At 45.3% G+C, this 20844-nt stretch overlaps 1 protein-coding gene across 2 annotated transcripts in view; it reads right to left on the bottom strand.

Moving 5' to 3' along the window:
- The window catches only part of glra1 (glycine receptor, alpha 1), an 86791-nt gene that overhangs the window by 5618 nt on the left and 60329 nt on the right, over window positions 1–20844 (bottom strand). For both annotated transcript variants that reach the window (XM_035162322.2, XM_035162321.2), the window contains 2 exons: window positions 16777–16991; window positions 14942–15088 (listed from right to left, as the gene is read on the bottom strand). In XM_035162322.2, coding sequence (XP_035018213.1) covers window positions 14942–15088; window positions 16777–16991 — 362 coding nt within the window. The remainder of the gene's footprint in view (window positions 1–14941; window positions 15089–16776; window positions 16992–20844) is intronic.

The raw sequence follows: 20844 nt of genomic DNA on the forward strand, positions 1-20844 counted from the left end.
GTGAAAAAGACAAACATCACAGACAGACAGTGACTTGAAATGAAATGAAAAATGAGGTAAATCATTGTGTGATGTGACTCTGAATCAAAAATACAAACTTTTAGGTTGAATCTGTTTTTCTGTCTCTACATCCAAACATAGACTGTAAATAAAGATGGACGACATGACGGCTGCCACAAGTGAAGCCAACGCTTCTGAGCGCCCCCTGGAGGCCGGAACATGGACCAAGTTAAAAATATCAAAGTAGTTGAAAATCAAAGTCAAATAAACTCATCTCAAACATTGATTCAGTCATTTGAGGTTGTTCTTATCACATTGATCGTTCAAGTGTTTCTGATACGTTTGGTTTTAATTAGTTAATTGAAAAACGGACTGAAACATCATGATCGTGTATCATCGACAATACACAGATCACGACTGTGGAAGAAGTGGAGACGTGTCGTCCATCTTATTTTAAGTTTATGGTTTGGACTCACCATAAAACTTGGTTTCCTTTCTCATCAGTGATTAGTTTGAATAATTGTAAATGAACAGCAGTAGCTGATGGTGCCATATTAAAGCAGGACAGTTTTCCAGTGGTCAGTTGTGGTTGATTCATGGACTTTATGTCACTGGATCTACAGAACTCAGAAGGGGAGTTAAAGTTGGTGTAATTTGATCCTGGACGGACGGAAACTCACCAGTTCAGAGTCACTGGTTGATCGAAGTTGTTATTTGCACCGTGCAGACACGAGAACATGCAAACTCCACACGGGAGCATAATAAACATTAATATGAGTTTATCATCGATCACACCACACAGAGACGGAGTCGTATCTTCCCTCTGCAAAACTCATCAATATGAGCTGAGCCCAACACCGAGCGGATTTATCTGACCCGTCAAGGGGAGTGAGGGGCTGGTCGAATGGATTGGATTGATTGACAAGCGCCGCGCCTCAAGGTTATGGCGTGTGCGCGGCGTTTTCACCAGAGCACGGCGAGATATTGAAAATCCTATCTGCACTGTCACCCTGGCTTTTCATTACAGGAGACACAATGACTTCCTTATCTGATTCAGAGACTCCGACGCAAACACTGAGGGGAGTGTGTGTGTGTGTGTGTGTGTGTGTGTGTGCGTGTGTGTGTGTGTGTGTGTGTGTGAGTAAATTAAATATCAGGTGCTTCAGTTCCCTTCAGATTTAAAACAACAGCTATGGAATTAAAAATTGTCAGAAAACAATCCCTCCGATGATTAGCAGCCATGTTTGTTTGGATTCACGTTCTTGTTAGGAGACGAGGATGCGACCTGTGTCCCCTGTGGGAGAACATGTGGCCGCCTATCAGCAGCACATCTCTTCCAGTGCATTCTGGGTAAGAAAAAAGGAGCCTTTCTGTGTGAATGCAGGCTGAGGCAGGAGGAACAGTTGGCATCAGGAGAAGTTAACGACCAACGCAAAACCTCTGCGGCAAACACAAATCAAGCAGCCAATAAAACAAGGAGGCTCGGCTCTCTGCAGTTCGACCAGCGTCGGATTCCAGCTGCAGCCAAGAGGCAAAGGAAATCAATCAATCACCAATAGTCACCGATACCATCAATAGAGTGACTGTGGATCAAATGCCACAGATGGGACAAGAACTGCTACAGGAGATGTGTGTGAATGCATGTTAGCATATAGGACCATAGATAAGAGAATGTGTGTGTGTGTCTAAGTCTCTGTGTGTGTCTGTGTGTGTGTGTGTGACCATCCTTTGTTGAAGGGAAGGAGAAAATGCCGTCCCACAATTCTTTGCAGCAGCAACATTTAAAGCGACACGACCTTGAAGCTGCACCTGGACACACCCACGTCAATATAAGACAGAATGAACTGAGCTGTGCAAACTCGTGTCTGTGAGAGAGACTCCTACAAGTGTGCTTACTGAATATATATTTATATCTTCCTGACATTAAAATCAACACAATGTCTGATCTATTTCCCACTAGATGAGTATTCTCATGCAATCAGTGTCATGGAGGGTCCATGTACTTGTCTTCCACGATCTTTAAAAAGTCGGTGTTTTCATTTATTACTGTATCGGGGACTTTCATAACCTAAAGCCTAACAAGACTGTAAACTTGCAGCTTAGCACCTTTATTACAGTCAATCCAAACCATAATCATTTTATTTTATTGTACACTTTATTTCAAATTTAGTTTTTTAAATCTTATGATGGTGTACTGTTGCCATGGATACGGCTGGTTTGATTAGATCAAAGGCACAAACGAATTCTAGGATGCAGATGTTACATTTTGTCCTTTGATCCTTTGATCCTTTAATGTAGGTAGGTAGAAATTAAGTGGATCAATGTTCAATCCTCACTTTGTTTACTTGGTTCACTAAGTTCACTTGGTTATTACTAAGCTCTCTGCTACCGATTCTTTGGATTACTTTGATTTCTGGACACAATTAGCTTTTTTAATTCTTCATCATCATCATGACGAAAGAATTTAAGAGTAAGATGGAGTTTGGATTCGTGAGCGATCTCCTGCAGGAGGAGACGCAGCCAATCAGCATCCAGACTGACCCTACTCTCGCTCCACATGTGAAGACCTCAGTCTCAAAGGAGGAGGTGGGACTGCTGCCCAAGATCTTTATTGACAATCATCAAAACCATGGCAGCTTGGAAGGCACCATGAGCTCTTTGGCAGATCAAACTAACTACTGTCCGCAGCACGTGTTTGTGAGGTTAGCCGTGGAGCTGACCCTGAGAGGCAGCAGCGACTCCAGGAGGCATTTGGGCCTGTCGCTGTGTGACATGTTCAACACAGGGAAGCTGCCGGCGGAGCAGATAGTTAAAGGGCTGAGAGACATCTTAGAAGCAGCTGTTTACGTTGGTGAAGAGGTGCCCGACTTCTGGCTCCGCCTCAGTGAGGTGATCCTCCCCGTGCCTCAGGAGGAGTCTCCGTTGATGAAGGCTTTGCTGAAGTCCAAGGTGTCGTGGCTCCTCGTACGGCTGCAGCCATGACTCCAACCGTCACCTCCTGCTCGGCTGTTTGGTTCTTACCAGTGAATTTTATATTCAAGTATCTTGTATAAAAACAACCCTGAAAATAAAAGTTTTACATTCTTGATCACTTCTCTGCTTGGTCACATGATTAATCCAGGTAAGAGGATAATAGAAGGAAACCTATCAAGCCTCCACCAGCCACTGCAGTGTCAGTCTACATACATACAAGATTGATCACCGTTAATATTTGTACCTAATGTGAAAAGATTCTATTGAGGCGTTGTCAAGATAACGAGTTCATGAGGAAATAAAAGAGGTTTTTGAGGTCACATAGACCAAATGTTCAAATGTTCATTTGATGATTTACGTATTTTGTGGTCGATGTGCTGTTGCCATGTGAACGATGGTCGGCTGTGACCCACGACTGAATAATGACCTCCAGATGTTTGGAAGCAGAGCTTGGTGAGATTTCCCTGACATCTTTACAATGGTGGTTCAAAGACTCGCTGCAGTGCATTGTGGGACACAGCAGCTCATATCAGGGAGGCTCATGGGCTGGTCCATCATCTTGACACTTCTGGCATTGTTCCTACTGCAGTGTGTGACTTTATGTGGGCGAGGAGAGAATCACTGAGAAAGCAAACTATAAGTGTGGGTGTGTGCATGTGTGTGTGCATGTGCATGTGTGTTAGACCACCAGGTAGCGATCCATTTTTAGCGCCCCATGTCCCCGTTCTGTCCTTGCGCCCACACCAACCCATTTATTACTGTTAATACATGTACACACACACACACACACACACACACACACACACACACACACACACACACACACACACACACACACACAGAGATAGCGGGTGTGTACACATTAGCCGCGATGCTAGCCGACGACCTCTGCCATGTCCTTGAGCGACGCTGCTTAACTATTACAGATGCTCTGCTTTATTCTCTCTGCCATGTGATTAATGTGGAGGGTGGAGGGACGTGAGGAGGAGCCGCAATGAGGAGGACAAGGGAGGAGGAGGGACGAGGAGGGAGGAGGAAGAGAAAGAGGAGGAGGGAGGAGGAGGAGGAGGGGCCTGCAGCCTGTAGACGCTGCTCAGGGAGGAAGACCCCCTGACGGAAACCAACACCCTGACACATTTGTCACATTCATGCCTAATTAGAAAATTCATCCATTAGCACAGCAAGGAGCGAGGTTGTGAAACCTATGGATGCAGGGATGGATGGAGGGAGGGATAGAGGGATGGATGGATGGATGGATAGAGGGATAGAGGGATGGAGGAATGGATGGATGTAGGAAGGAGATAAACGATGGGAAGAATGAAACTTTGCCCTTCAGGTTGGACAAGAGAGGCACTTTATGATCCTGTTTTTTTTATGAAAGCTCATCGGCCATCTTTCCTTTCTCCCCTTCATTTCTCTCCTCCTCCTCCTCTTTCTCCTTCTGCTCGAGCAAATCCTCCTGGTTCTTTCACACTCATCTCAATTTCTACAGCGATTAACTCGTACGTCGTTTAAAAATCACACCGCGAATGTGAATCGAACAGAAGCTTTAGCCAATGAGACGTGACATGACGACAGTGACATCACTTTACTGCTCAAGTCTCACAGCAGCAAAGTGAATTTTTCCTCATTGGACCCAGCAGCTCTGAAAACTACTGAAAATTCAATGCTTTATATTGATGCACATATATTTAACAGTTTGCATTAATTACCTCCGACAGGGAGGGTTCGCTTTTTAAAAGACAACTTGATTAATGTTGAGTCAGTGAATTTTAAATTGTTGAGTCAACACATTGTATTCTTTCAAACTTGGAACAAACACACTCACTGAACTTTCTTTTAGAAGTTGAATAAACCAAAAAAAAATGATGTGAAACTTGTTACTGACGAATTTTAAGTTGTGCCACTTTACTCATCTTTACCCTGATGTCCATTTGTTTGACTGGATATAAGATTTCACAATAACTACGGATTCCCATGAGACTTGGAAGGATGTGGTCAGAGAAGAACTCAAACTGCTGTGGTGGATCTGGATAAACGGCACATCTTCAAACTGGTTCCTTTTCATCGTGTTCTCTATGGTAAGAGCTAAAGTACCTCGAGTGATGGGGGAGAAAGAAAAGGGAAGAACAGATGAGATGGAGAACGGATGAAAGAGAGGTGAGAGTCCGAGGATGGAAGAAACGCAAAGACAAGAAGCGAGAGGTTGACAGAAAGTTGAGGAAAATAAATCATCTGCAGAAAGGAGCCCGAGCGATGGAGGGAGGGAAGGAGACGGAGGGCAGAGAAGGAGAAGAGAGGGAGGAGAGGAGCACGAGGACCTCTCAGCTCGCTCATCCATCACGCGTCCCTCTCTCGACCGAAGCATTTATATCTTTGCCTCTGTTGATGTGATTAATCGAGCAGATTAGCAGGAAGCAGAAAGCAAACTGCGTCGGGCGCTATCCTCCGCCATCTCCTCTGCAAATATTGCCCTTGCACACTCGTGTTTAGGGACCCGCATTTACATAGGCCACGATCGGGAGACGTGTCAGCCCCAACTAACGGCGGCATCCGTCTACCCTGCAACGGGCCAGAGGAGGAATTCCTCGGCTCGCGTCCCGCTTTATGATTTCCCCCCAGAAGCAATTCCAGCCCAGCGCAGGGGAAGGAAATATATTATGCATTTTGCCTTTGCTGATCCATTTTCTGGATTCATCTCAGACCTCCCTCCGCCCTCCACCTCCCCCCTCCCCGCCTCCCTCTGCGACTCAGGCCATTTGAGTCTTTTTAGGATGTTTCAGTATCAATCTGTCAGTGGTGAGTGGATTCTGCGGAGCTGAGGGGAATGTCTAAGAGGATGTGGGTTTCTGTTTATTAAGACGTTTAAAGACACTAATGCTTCTAATGGCGCTGCTCATATTACAGTGTGCTGATGTTAAACCTCTGGATTAGACGGATCTCTACGGCTGAGGATGCATCCAGAATCTAATCTGGAGTTACCAGCTCCATCAAATTACTAATTAAAACCAAACACTTGAACAAACATCAGTGTCATAAAAAATGACCATTTTCCATCTGCTAACACGGAAGAGGCTGCGCTTATAACCTATACTGAAGCCAGCCACCAGAGGGCGATCAATATATTTTGGCTTCACCTTTGGGAGTCGTCGTGTCGTCCATCTTTATGGTCCTTGGTGGACCTGACTGTCAATTTGATCAACGCTTTATCTCATTCTCTTCACAATAAACTGACGAGTGCTCATATTCACTGGATTCACATGATTGTATCTAGTCTGGTGTGATTGAGTTGTTGCAGCCACTGAATGTCTCTTTAACCGTTAAACCCCCTGAAAGACAAATTCTTTAAACTTGTCTTCCTCCAGTCATCCACACATCCGTCCCTGTTTCTCTCTCTCTCTCTCCACTGCAGTCCCTGCTTGCATTAAAGCATGGTGTGTTAATGTCTCTCGCTCATCACGCCGCTGACCTGGAACGATTATCCACTCGATCTGCTGCATGGTTCTTCTCCCTCTCTGCTCTTTCACTCCTGGTTTTCAGTTTGATCTGAGTAACATTTAAGAGCAGCCAGGGCACCTTCAGCTTCAAGCACTTAATCTGAGGTCGGCTCCTGCTGCCTTCACACGAGTGTGGGGTTAAATGCTGCCTTTTGATCTCAGAGATATCACGGAACGAACTAAGAGCAAATATTTATTACTGCGTGCGGGTAAAAATGGCTTTACTTACATGTGTGTATATATATATTTATACATTTCTATTGGTAAAATCAGCTTGAGAAGGACTCAGGTTGGATTTCACAGTAACATCGATGGCCTTTGTCGGCCCTCATCACCAAAAGCTCTGGAATCTCCTCGTGTTTCCAAGTTGACGTCTTCGTCTTCTACGTCATTTATAAGAAACGTCATCCACACGCCCACTAGCTCGCTGTGAATTCCCTGGACATCTTACTGAGGGGCTGCAGCTAAAGTTTCGGAAAAAATGTCCGGAGTAACTGACTTGGACATTTGGGTTCTCACATACAGCCCATAATGAAAATTTCAGTAAAATGTCAGCGCACGTCTGGAAGCATCTGTAAGTACAGACTGGATGAAAGCGCTGGCCTCTGCTTTTCCTTTCACTGTAGCTTTGAATTAAAAGCTTCTGCCTGTGATCAGGAAACAGTGGCTGAGGTTCGGCTCCCTGTGCCTCTTAAGGCCTCTCAATCCCCTCGCTCGCTCTCATCCCTGTGTTCTCTGAGCGCAGCCTGTGAGATCAAGGCGTTTAGAGCGGAAACAGCATGTCGAGGCCCGCACCCCCCCCACCCCCTGCTGAAAACGCCTAATCACGACTAACAAGCTGATTATAGCTGATCAATCACAAAGTGGGTTTCCCCTCATAAGCCGCTGTCATCGGTGAACAGCAGGACGGCGTCTGGCAACGAGGGGAGGACGGGGTCACGCTCGTGAAGCGACGTCTCTAAATGTACATCTCCTCTCCCACAGAAAACAGAGGCAGTTGCGGGGGAGCTTCTCCAGGCCGCTCGGCTTTCTCTCCTCGTGTTGTCGAGGTGAACGACGAGTGGAAGAGAACGGTCGTAAGCAGCTTTCTGCCCCGAGGCCGAATGAAACACGGACTTTTACTGATGACACTCGATGGTATCTGGCATTTATAATGTAGCTGTATTTGGATGTGATGCACTCCAGATGGGATAATTCCTCCCAATTAATTTATTTAAATGAAAAGCGTGTCTTGATGTCGAGTGGCTGATTTGCATTCGCTGCTGTAAACGGCGCCGGAGTCGTCCCTGATTGAAATGGAGGTGCGAGGCAGAGCGGTTTGACGTCCCTTTGATTCCTTAAGGGCCCCTTTCTCCCTCAGCCTCGTCTGTCTGCTCAGAGCTCGTCTGCGTTAAACAAGCGAGCTGCTGCCAGGCGGTCCGACCCTTCAAGGATGAGTGGCGCTATTGATCTCATCCCCGTGCAGTGGCCCCGGCCGCCCAGCAGGGGGGGGTGTCACACCGCCTCTCTCTCCGGGCTGCGGTATCCATCTGCCGGATGCCATCTCGCTCCGTCTCCCTAATTAGACAGACTTCTGAAGCAGGTAGCCTCAGTCCGATTGCACTCGCTCGTTCTCTCTCTCTCTCTCTCTCTCTCTCTCTCTCTCTCTCTCTCTCTCTCTCATCAGTGTCACTAACGAATCAATAAGGCATCAGGGCAGAAACCAGAGAAATCAGCACAACTGGGACTCCAGCTGCCTCCTGCTGCACCGACGGCTTCATGTCTGATGCTGAAAGACGAGCTGAAGCACAGTGTTCGTGTCGGAGGGGGGGGGGGTCTGATTGATCGGACACTTTTTGGACAATTTCCCAAGGAACCACAGAACCACTCGACCGTCTCCCTCCAGCCGAGCAGTGTTTACTTCACGTGCACTTGCTCTTTAAAAAGAACGACACAAACGCTTCTGAACTGTTGCGTAAAAGCCATGAAAACGCTGCAGGACATTTCTTCGGTCCGATTGTAGAGACGTCCCCCTGAACTCAGCTGCCCCTCGTGGCTGCTCACCACTGGAAGCACGTCGCCGTAATCACAGAAAACAAATCCCTTCGGGGAAATATGGTTCTAATCCAATACATCCCGACAAAATTACACGTGCTAACCACGCTGGTAATTCCCTCAAAACACACAGTGCCCTTGCTCGTGCCGGCACGCATTGTTCGGTTTGTCCCGTTTTGTGTTTCCCCTCCTCGTCGCAGGAAACTTTTCCTCGTGGTGATCGCTGCATAATAAGAATTAACATAATCTCCTTGAAGGGTGTCAGTGTTTGTGTTTGCAGCGACAGAGAGAGGGAGTTCGGGGCATTAGAGCTGGAATCAAACACACCCCTGACACAATTTTCACACATTCAACACAGCAACAAAGAACCAGCGGGTCTGGTATTAACCTCGAAGCAACTTCCCAGACGTGGATCCCGACTGAATGAGAAAATCAATTTGGACAGAACCATGACAGTTATTATGTTACACGTGGCGTTTGAGCCTCGCTATTGTGACTGTGCCCTATTATCAGAGTGTATACAGTCAGTGTGTGTGTGTGTGTGTGTGTGTGTGTGTGGGATTGTCAGTTTCAGTGTTAGCTCATTGTTGATGAACAGTGAGTTGCTGCAGCGGAACATTTGTGTCACTCAGTGTGAACGCTCTGCCCGACGCTGACAGCAGGATGTTGCTCTCAAAGTTTGCCCGGCGAGTGAAGAAGATGAGTCGAGCTGAAGATTCAACGGAGGGTGAAATCTGTGTTTGTTCTCGAGCTGCAGCTGCTCGACCGACGATCACCTGGATCAGTCGCTCCGCCTCGAGGTCGCAGCCTTTGTGCCGAGGTTAAAAACGCCGTCTTATTAAAAGGGATGTATGTAAATGTGTATAAGGGAATATAACCAAACTTATCCTACATCGTGTTATGCTTTGAACAATTTAATTTAAGGTGCGTGTCTCCTTCCCCTGATTGACTCTGGCTCTAAATGCACAAGATGGCAGTGTTCGCATCCAGGATATTTTTAGCTTCATTTCTGTTTAGTCCATCATCTTTATTTATCGTCTACAGTTCAGAACAGTTGCCTGCTAACACTGTTTCCAGACACTCACAACCCAGCTGCATGTGGTCAAGGTCCATCATAAAACTACCATGGCCTTAATGCAGGTGGTATCATGTGGTGAGGTCCCAGCAGCCGAGCAGAGGACGCCGGTCCCCTGGTTTTTTTCGGAGGCCAGCAGGGACGGGGTCTTGGCAGCGGAGACCTGACTGATCGTCCTCTCGGAGCCGTAATGGACGACTGTGGATCACATTAGAGTCACATTACAGCGACTGGCCAGAGAGGTTAATTAAGGACGAGTGACGCCCAAGGACTGTCTCTCTCTCTCTCTCCCTCACTGTGTTAGTGTGGTCTCACCATCACTGGATTTATTTCACAGTCTGGATTAATGCTGATGATCTTATGGGAGGGGGGGGGGGCACACTTACTCTTCATAATGATTTTCATTCTGCAGTTCTTTTATTTTGCTTTAGCACAAACGACCTGAGGAGCCGAACTTCAGACTGAAGTGTTTCACACTCTGAGTGATTCCTTCATTTGGACCACATCATACGAGGCTCTCGGCAAAATCCTATTTCAAATGCAAATACCTCAAACTCCACTCAGAGTTTCCTCCGTGTCCTCGGAAGCCCTTTTATTTTCTCAGAGGTTCGGACTTGAAAACAGAAAAGCTGCTTAACGTGAGCAGCTGTCGAGCTGCCTGTAGTAAGACGAGGTCGTTTGTGCATCAGAGGAGAAAATACATATATATATTTAAGTGCAGTACTTAAGTACACATTGAGATAGTTGTACTGCATTTAATGCTACTTTAGTCTAATGCACAGCTTTTCAGACGGATGTTTGTTTGACAGCTGTAGGCAGATTACAAACACTGGTAATACTATGATAAAATATTATGTATAATCATATAATAAACTACCCAGTGGTACATAATGTTATTACATTATTTCCACCTCGACAAGCCAGTTCTGGGCTATTATGGCGATTTATGAATCCTTTTAATTTTGCTTATTTGCCAAATCAATGCCGGAGTTTAATGTATTTTTTTCAACACATGATCTAAATAATCACTTTTTCACTTTGACATATATTACATAATCTTTAGACCCAAAAACATTCCATTTAATTGAATATAACAAATTATCTGGTGTTCCAGGCAGAATAATATAGATACTTATATATAGATACATATATATATATATTATAATTTGTGACATAGTGAATTATCTTCAGTTCTTTCTGTTTGATAACTGTCACATCTGTTTTCATCCATCTCATCTCCTTCATTGCTGCGAACCCTCATGATCTGTTTCCATAAAATTTTCATCCAACCCAATAAGCCGCTGCTTCCTCCTCCAGCAACATCTCCGTCATGTGGCTGATGCTTTATTAAATCTGCTCGACACTCCCATAAGTACATGTATTTTTCATGTGGGTGTGTGAAAGGGCAGAACTAACGGGTTAAGTGTGTGTTCACATGCATTCACTTTACACTTCATGTTATGGAAGGAAAATCCCTGAAGTATATATGGTGCAGTGATAAAAAGTGGACTCTACATTTACCTGAATTCACCTGGAACATCAGACACGAACAGGAAGTGAGGAGTGAAATAAAACACGGCTCAGCTTCGGTCCTGCAGTGTCACAATGAGCACTTTCAAAAGGGCTCTTTGCCAATTATCCTCCGATCGTGGGTCATGGAGCTGGAGCCGATACCAGCTGACACTCACACTCACATTCACGCCTACGGTCAATTACAACATACGAGTCTCCACTTAACACGTCTAGCACACGCAGAAGAACACGTTAACTCGTCCGGCCTATTTTCTCCACTGACGTTTCATAAAACTCTCATAAAAAGAGTTTCAATCCTGGAACCAGGCCGACAAGCTATGAGATGACTCGTGACCATAAAACACTTGAACAAGACTGTGTACGTAATTATTTGACAAGTGAAAGAACTACAAATCCAATAAACTACGGCAAAGACACAAGATCACTGACACGACAGGTCGCTCCGTGGTTAACGTAATGTTATCTGATCATAACCGACATGATTTCTGCGGTTGTGTTAAACATTTCCACGGTAACGGTAACATGAGGATTGAGGACTTCTTGTTGACATTGTGAATAAAACCCAGTTGATGTAATCAGGACTCGTGGCTTCAACAGGAGAATCTAACTTCACCTCACTATCTCGGATCCTTGTGGTAAATCTACCTTGGATGGTTAAAACCTTACGGCTGATTATCGACATCAAAATCGTAAAAGAACCTGAATCCTCCTGTTTTGTTTCACTCGAACAAAGACGCCGTTTGCTTCAGAGTGAGCGCGGTGACCTCACCTGAACGGACGAGCTTCCTCATTAACAACACAACAGCGATTACACAACACAGCGAACGGCCCAAATTCACCTCCTGCTTTCATCATACGAGCAGAAATAAACTGTGTACACGCAAATGGTTCAGTGTGCCAGATGTGGGTCAGTCCTGAGCCCGCGGTCCTCGCTCCCCCGCTCCCTCGCTCCCTGCTCTTGGGGTGAGGGAGGGTCGAGAGACACAGATTGAAATGCAGAACGGGAGCGAGCGAGTGGGCGAGCGAGCGAGGTGGTCTTGGTTTGAGTCTGATTCACCTGAAAGTGCAGCGGCAGCCGGACCACTAATCTACCTCTTCACCCAGCATCACAGCTCAGGGGATTGGGGATTACAACAATGGGATTTAGGGTTTATAGGTTTTTTATTTATTTATTTTCTCCCTCAACTCTGTCGCTTCGCTCCCTCACTTTGCTTTTATTGACTGAGACTGAAGTGGACGGAGGTTTCACGGGTTTGATTGGTTTGTTTGAACGAGTTTAACGATGCTGTTTAAAGCTGAATTTGAAGAAATATTTAATACTCAAGTCTCAATTGTTCTAAATGAAAAATGGCTCAGATTAATGTTTTTTTTGACTTTTGGAGAAAACAAAATAACTACAAAAATCACTTTCATAGCTTTTCTGCAGCTTCGATCACCCAGTTGTCCGGATGTTGTGAATATCTGAGTTTCTCTACTTTTCTGTGAGGATTTCATGGTTCATGAAATAAAGTTAATAACATATGAATTGTTCCCCCTGAAACAGCAGGTGAGGAAAACAATCTCACCCTCAAAGTCCAAGTTGTTCAATATATCAACTCCGGGGTTTATGGGAAATTGTGATAACTATGTTTCTTGCTATTCTCGAAGATTTTAATTTCTAAACCACCAGTCAATCACTGACAATAATGGCCACATGCATATCTACATGAAAACAGCAGACCCTAATAATAATTATTATAATGCTGACAGTAAATAAACACGACCTTTAGCTCTAATTCTAACCTGAACTTTAAAAATCTAATATTAAACGGAGACCACGTCCTCACTTCGCTGCACCTTGGGCGTCTCACCAGCCTTGTGAGGACACAGGGGGGTCCTCATAAATACTGCAACACACGGACATGCTCACACACACTGAAACGTGTCAAACTCAATCAAGCAGCTCTAGTCATGGCACAGGCACGAACACATGCCCTACAACACGGAAACGCACGCCAGCACTCGTGGGCGCAGTCATGCATGTTCATCGAGTGTATGGATACAGCCTCCTCTCTCTCACACACACACACACACACACACACACACAGACACACACACACACACGCACTGCTCACTGCTTGGTGTTTGGTGTTTGCATTCTTTTTTGTGTGTTTTTTTTGTTTGCCCTCCACCCACATAAACACAAACCAGCAGTTTCACAGTCAACCAGCAGTTGTTCCCCTCCGGCCCGACGCAGACTCCTCGCTCAGCTCCTGCGGCGTCGGACTGACGGATCCGCTCCGACAGATTGAATTGATTGATTAAATGCTCCAAAGAAAGAGACGACTAAAGAAAGTAGAAGAAGAAATAACTCATACGTCTCAACGGGGGGGGAAGAAATCGACACTGACAGATTTGACTAAATATATCCAGAGCAGTTTTAAGAAATGACGTAAAGTGACACGTCTTTCAAGTCTCCACTTAATCTTCATTTTATCTTAAGTGATCTTCTTAGACACGGAGACGGTTAATGGAAACATTGAAAGTGGGTTTGAGGCAGATATATATTTATTTTGATTTCACAGTGATGTCAAAACGCAGAAAGATGAAGGGGCGTTGGTGTGATTATAATCAAAATGCTTCCGTTTTACATCAAGACGGATTCTCTGAAATATGAAGCAGGATCCAGGCGGCAAAACCCTCGTCTGTTTATGGGATGAGCCCATATTCTGGTTTTTAAATCACTGTGAACCTTTTCTGTATTAAACCACAAAATAATCTTTCTCTAACCAAAACCAAATGCTGCGAATGCCTGAAAACAACCAAAGCCATAATTCCCCCACACTTCTGCTGCCTTAATCTAACCCCAGCCTCCTCCTCCTCCTCCTCCTCCTCCTCGTCTCCGCTGCTGCGCCTCTTTATTCATTCAAAACTAAAAAGCAGGATCCCGTCAGGACGCAGACAAACATGTTCTCACTGAGACGCACAATCACAACTACACATCCCTCCGAAAAAAGAAATAAAATCCTGCGCTGCCCTGTTTCTCTTAAATGATGCATTTTCACAAACAAAAGTTTCGGGTCAGAGGGAAAAGTTTCCCGTGGTTATTTGTTTTTTCCTCTCTCCTCTGCATCGTGAATCAGTCATGAGCCCGGCCTCTGTTTGCTCCGCGGCTCAGCCTTTAATCATGCTCAACACTCCGCCCATGAAACATTGATGCCCCCCCGTTTCTGCCGGGTGACGAGCATCGCACAAAAGCCAAGATCAAACACGGAGTGAATTCTTCAGGATGCACACGGAGCGGAGCAGGGATTTTGTGGGTTTTAACCGCCGCGTTCATCCTTTACAAAACAACACATTTGTGGTTTTAACCTGTTTGTTTCTCTTCCGTTGAGAGGGGTGGGGGTAAGAGACAACAACAAAGGTTCGGACAAATCTGAGGAAACAAGTCCTGAGCTGTTTGTGTTCGACCACTGGAAAACAGAACTTCTCTTGTTACGTCTTTGTCTCACTGCCTAAATATTCCTTTTCAAAACAGCAACACACATCCCTCTTCTGTCCTTTACAGTTTTATTTGTAAAGGAAAGAAGATGAAGGGCAGATATGGAAGATTATGGCCTAAAAATGTGGTTTACTCTTCAATTTTAGCATCTAAATTCCTTCCATATTCCCATTTGTCCTCTTGAGTTGTGTGTTATTCTTAAACAAGTACAAGAAGTATGTGTGTAATAACATATCAATAATCTGTAACTTATCTCTTTGCACAAAACAACAAAATAGATGGAAAAGCAAAATGAAACGTGAATGTAAATGTGCGACGGCGTCCCACGCGTGTGAGACGAGTATTCACCTTCATGTGTCGTCGCCTCCGTCTGAAGCGAAGCAGCTCTTTGTGTTGGCGAGCGATGAAGTTGACGGCGGCGTACTCCAGCAGGGCCGAGAACACGAAGAGCAGACACACGGCCATCCAGATATCGATGGCTTTTACGTACGACACCTGCAGGGGGGGGGGAAACAGAGAGGTTGAGTTTAGTCCAGCGCCATCTTGGTTTTTTTGAAACCAGAAGTAACCAGATTTGGAGGAGAAAGGGGGTGGAGCCTGACTGAGAGCTTGATGCCCACCTACACCTGCAACCTGCACCCATTGGTCCATGCTAGCTGTCAATCACACCCCTCATGCATACGGTGCTTTGTGGTCTAAATGGATCATAATTTACAAAATGAACATCATCTGTATTCAAGAAGACTTGAAACTAGAGACTGAGACATAACACTCGCTCTGGAATCAGTTAATTTTGTATTAATAGATTAACATCCAATCAGCCAGCGGGACAAAAGGACACATGATGCAATCGGCCGCACACAAGCAGTCGGACGTCATCAGCTGTCAGTTTGCTGTGAAGTGGACAAGGTGAGGCCTGTGCAGATAATCAGGCCTAAATGAAGATCATTGTCTGATTGCTATCAGAAGCACCGAGCGCCATTATTCAAGTGAATTCATTCTGTCAGTACGAGTTTCCTCCTCGTCTCCTCGAGCAATTACACGGAGCAGCCGATCAGAGAGGAGAGGACGATCCCCTGATGTGTTTCACAGAGGATAAACCCAACAATCAGCCATTTAGGATCCAATTAAACTATGACTTCAGATCACGTTACACACACTCACACACACACACACACACACCACACACACACACACACACACACACACACACTGGTTTGATGGTCATCCAGGCAGAGAGAGAGCGAGAGAATTAACAGCACTCATACATTTATCATCACATTTCTAAAAAAGAATATATATATGTTTTTATGAGCGGACACCAGCGACCGACTCATTTTCAAATCTACGCTGAAACTAAACCTCTGAACCACCGCATCGTTTCTCATTCAGAGACGTCCTCCTTCCTGTCCTGTCCCTCCATGTCCTCACAGATGTCTCACACACACACATTCCCACAGACATTAAGTTGAGGATTCTAACCACCGGAGTTTTCCTCTTGGCCGTTAGCAAACTCCATTACTACTTCATAAGACATTCAGCAGAAGTGTGTGTGTGCTGTGACTTTCCTCCCAGCTCTGCATCTTTTAAATTTCCAGGGAGAGAAACTTCAGCTAAATACCTTCACTCATTATGTTCATAGAGAAATCACTGACTTCTGCAGGTTCACTGTCATAACGTAAACAGCTTGAACAACAACATTACAACTAACTCTCCTCCTTCCTCTCTCCTATATCCTGTTTCCTTCTTCCTCTTCCTCCTCCTCCTCCTCCTCCTCCTCCTCCTGCTCTTCTGTGTCTACCTACCTAAGCTCAGCTGTGATCATTATTGTGACAGCTGAACTGCGGAGGAATCACGGTTCACTTGTTTAATTTTCAGAGCGCATGAAGCACCTAATGTCAACAAACACGAGTGAGTGATGTGTGTGTGTGTGTGTGTGTGTGTGTGTGTGTGTGTGTGTGTGTGTGTGTGTGTGTGTGTGTGTGTGTGTTGTTGTTGGGGGATTACAGCCTCCCTGGATATAATTATACAATCCTTCCACCTCACGCAACACACATCATGTTTTTCTCCTGAATCTGAAAATCTCTCACAGCCAAAGATTTCTTTCAGTTGTCATTTTCAACGTGTTCTCTCCTCTTGTGGTGTTCAGAAGATATTCCCAAACCTTCATGGACCAGGCTCACCTTGGGCAGGGAGGCTCTGGAGCCGGAGCTCTGCGTGGTCATGGTCAGCACGGTGGTGATGCCCAGACCCACCCGGGCGGGCGCGGCGTCCATGTTGATCCAGAAGGAAACCCAGGACAGGATGACGATGAGCAGCGAGGGGATGTACATCTGGATCAGGTAGTAGCCCATCTGACGCTCCAGGTGGAAACGAGCCTCGATGCAGGTGAATTTACCTGCAGGAGGAAGAGGAGGAGGAAGAGGAGGATTATTACTGAGAGCCTGATGACAGGGAGAGAGTTTGGGAAGGAGGAGAAATGCATGAAAAGAAGATAGTTGGGCGACTTGATGGAAGTTATTGAGTCCAGGACGAAGAAAAGAATAAAAGAACGAGCATTATTCTAATGTCATTCTGGCAATTTAACCTCTGAAGAAACATCAGAGTCACATTTATCTGTGTGAGGAAATGAACCAGATGAACCGACTGAGGCTTTTCTAAATGAGTCCTTTGTCCTTTAAGACGCTGAAACTAATTCCACATTTCTTAAGTCCATATTGTGAGATGTGTGAGTATCTGCACTGAACATTTACTGTAGGATTCTGCTTATATTTGAGAATATTTTTGCTGTGTCACTTCTGCACGGGGCTGAAGCTAAACCCAGTGGATCCTGGGCGAGAGGTGTCGATGTCACAAAGAGACAAACAACCATCAGTTGCCAGTTAAGATGTAATGAGATCTTTGAATAATGTGCAATTTAGCGCCGATCCAAAGATAATCTGAATCTAGCAGATTTAAATGTGTCTTCATGAGAAAGTTGAGATCATGTGAATTCAGCAGAGACTCAACAGTTCATATGAATCTTATAGTTTCAGAACAAAGTCCAAACTCACATTCAAGCGACCGTTGGACTTTAGTAGAGAAATGAGTGATTTTCCAGTTTAGATCTATTCTGATTTTTTACAGACTTTAGAGATGCATCCTCCAAAAAACTATTATTATTGTAATGAGAGGACTGGCGTCAGATTTATATTCATGGAGACACTTCTCCGTCTCGGTGGGTGTCCTCTCAACACGGATCTCTCCTTTGCAAATGACTGAATTTGCAGAACACGCCGAACACAAAAGAAAAATAATAACGCCGGTGTCGATGTTTAAACTTCACTCAAAGGCAAAAAATGCTCTTTCATCAGTTTCCCGGAGGTGGTGCGGCTCCATTAGTGTTCGTGAAGTCCCTGATATCGTCCTGTGAAAGGCCACATTATCTAAACACTGACAGTCCCCGGGAAAAACAGGTGGAGGAGGCTGAGCGAGAGAGAGAGAGAAGGAGGAAGAGAGTGAGAGCGAGGGATCGGAGAGGAGGAGCTGATGGAGAGGAGGTGAAAAGGGAGGATGAGCCGCAGACAAACTCGGAGGCTAAACGTCGTCTTTCTTCAGCGTGAAACTGAGCCCGAGTGTGACACAGACGCAGGAAATCAGACAGACGTAAAAGCCGAGGTCTGCGGAAAAGTGAAAGAACCTGGAGATGTGGAATATTTGAAAACAGACGCAGGAGGTGGATTTGGATTTTATGCTTTAACCCGTTCACCCGTTCACACACACACACACAAACATTCACACACACACACACACATTCACACAGTGCATGTATGTGCAGCACGTTCTCTACTACACATCAATCATGAACTGCACAGCACGGCCGTCAGGGTCTATTCGAGGCTCAGTATCTTTTCAAAGGACACTCGGAATGGGGGAGACGGGGATTGATCCACGACCTTCTGGTTAGTGGACGACCCGCTCTACCCCCTGGGCCACAGCTGCCCTATTTCTCTATTAGTCTCTTAACCTGTTTTAATGGATATCATGACTGTGATGGTGGCAGTTGATCGTGGGTTATGATTACAATAACATTACTTATATAGATATACAACATATACAAGTATTACTGACAACACCTCTTTCCTCATCACTGCTCCTTCATCTCTGTCGGACATTTTCTTTTGTATAAATACTTTAAACATTGATACACATCTGCATTTATATTAGACACAATTTTTTACTCATCAATGTTGTAAATGTGTTATTTTGTCGATGTGCTCTACTGGACATATGTTTTTATTCCTGTCTCCTGCTGAGGGTTAAGAACAGATGATGTCCCGCCTTGTTAAGACCTATGAGATAAATTGTGATTTGTGTATTTTGGGCTGTACACAAATAAAATTCATCATGTGCAGAGACGAGCACTGTCACTGAAACGGCACAAAGAAAATGCCATAAAAAACAATAAAAGACGTTTATCGACTGTGTGATCGCATCATGAAAAACATTTCCAGTGCGTAGGCTGCAGCCGCCGTGTTGTTGTTGGAGGAGTAACGACACAACAACAACCAGTCTCTCTGTTCTACTGGTTGTTCCTCACCATCAGGACGTCAGGGAGGAGATTTCCAGACTCCGACCAGAAGCTTTGTCAGTTTTCCCGACATGTGGAGGGAGGAGTCGTTTCCTCAGAGCCTCCAAACACCTGTGATATCAGTATTTTTCCAGATATCCGCCTCTTTCCTGAGACAAATACGTGAATAATTTAATCCCTCCCGGTGTCATCTTTGTTTTTCACGGCCCCCTAACGTGACCTTTGTTGCGTTCCGCTCTTAAACTGCACGCTCTGTGTTCGGCGTGGGGCTGCAGTCTGCCGGCAGCGGCGTTCGTCCTTGTGAAGCTGTGAAGGGAAACTCACAGTGGGTGTTTACGCTCGCAGCGGGTTGTCGTAAAAAAAAGAGGGAGCAGAGAGATAAGGAGGGATTGAGCTTCACCTCCTTCTGCTAATCTCTCTGCTCCTGTTTTACTGCGAGACGCTAATATGCAATAGAAGAAGAAAAACAGCACGAGTGGTGCTCAACACGCCGTGACGGTGTTTTTTTTACTTGTGCCAATCAAACCTTTAGATTAGAGATTCTATGGCTGCAGGTTTTTGATGCATATCACTGCCTAAAGCAACAAATACTAATTTAATTCATGCGTTTTTTCAGAGAAAATACAGATGCTATGTAGAGAAATGAAAGGAAAGTCCGCACCAGAGATAATTAAATTAAGTCAAGCTGCAGTGGGCTTATTTACATCTCAGTACAGTAACAAATGTCCCTCCTTCTCCTGCTGTAATGTAATGAGCGCGCTGGGTCTCATAATAAACCACCGCGGAGCCAGAGAGCGAGATGGCCGACGATCCATTTAATCAAAGAGGATCAATAGAGAGGCAGCCTCATCAATTAGAGTTAACCCTAAAAGACTGAGAGAGGAGAGGAGGAGAGGAGAGGGGGAGAGGAAATGTGATGTTGCAGCGAGAGGAGAGAGGGATGAAGGAGGGGAGGAAGATGTGAGAGGACGGGGGGGGGGCTGACAGCGGCAGCAGGAGGATGAAGAGAGGAAGAAAGGAAGAGAAGGAGGAGGAGAGTCGATGAGGTTGCACTTGATTTATAGCTGTGATACACTTCAGAGCTTTTAAGTGCTGTCCATATTTCCCATCTGATAAGAAGATTGAAATTATTCAGCCGGGCCCACATCTCACTGTGTGTGTGTGTTTGTGTGTGTGTGTGTCTGTGTGTGTGCTCCACACCCCTGTGTGTGTTTCTGATGCATGGACACACACATTACTCCACACTCCAATGTGCATGCTATAGCAGTACAGCACCAGCACCTCCGACCATAACAAACCCCACAGCTCCACCCTCCATGGAAGGTGCTGCCTTTACTCTTTGAGTTTAACTGAACCCGATGAACGTGCTGCATAAATACACGTCTAAATAAACTGAGTCCATTTACAGGAGAGCAAAACCAATCCAGCTGGTTTCCGTGCAGACGGATAAATGTATTTCAGCCTTTCACTCACTGTTGTAGCCCCGAGCCCAGTTAGAGCTTATAGACCTGTAGTTCCTGCAGCTAGGAGCTAGTTAGCATCGGTAGAATAGTTAGTATAGTCAGACTGTGTGTAGCTTGATGATGGTGTAGGGATTAGAGTTAGACTAAGAGTAAAATAGAGTAAGTTAATGTCAGTGTTGGCTAAGGTTTGGGTGAGGTGCATTAGTGTGTGTGTGTGT

Source organism: Hippoglossus stenolepis, chromosome 7 (genome assembly GCF_022539355.2).
Source record: "Hippoglossus stenolepis isolate QCI-W04-F060 chromosome 7, HSTE1.2, whole genome shotgun sequence".
NCBI lineage: Eukaryota > Metazoa > Chordata > Actinopteri > Pleuronectiformes > Pleuronectidae > Hippoglossus > Hippoglossus stenolepis.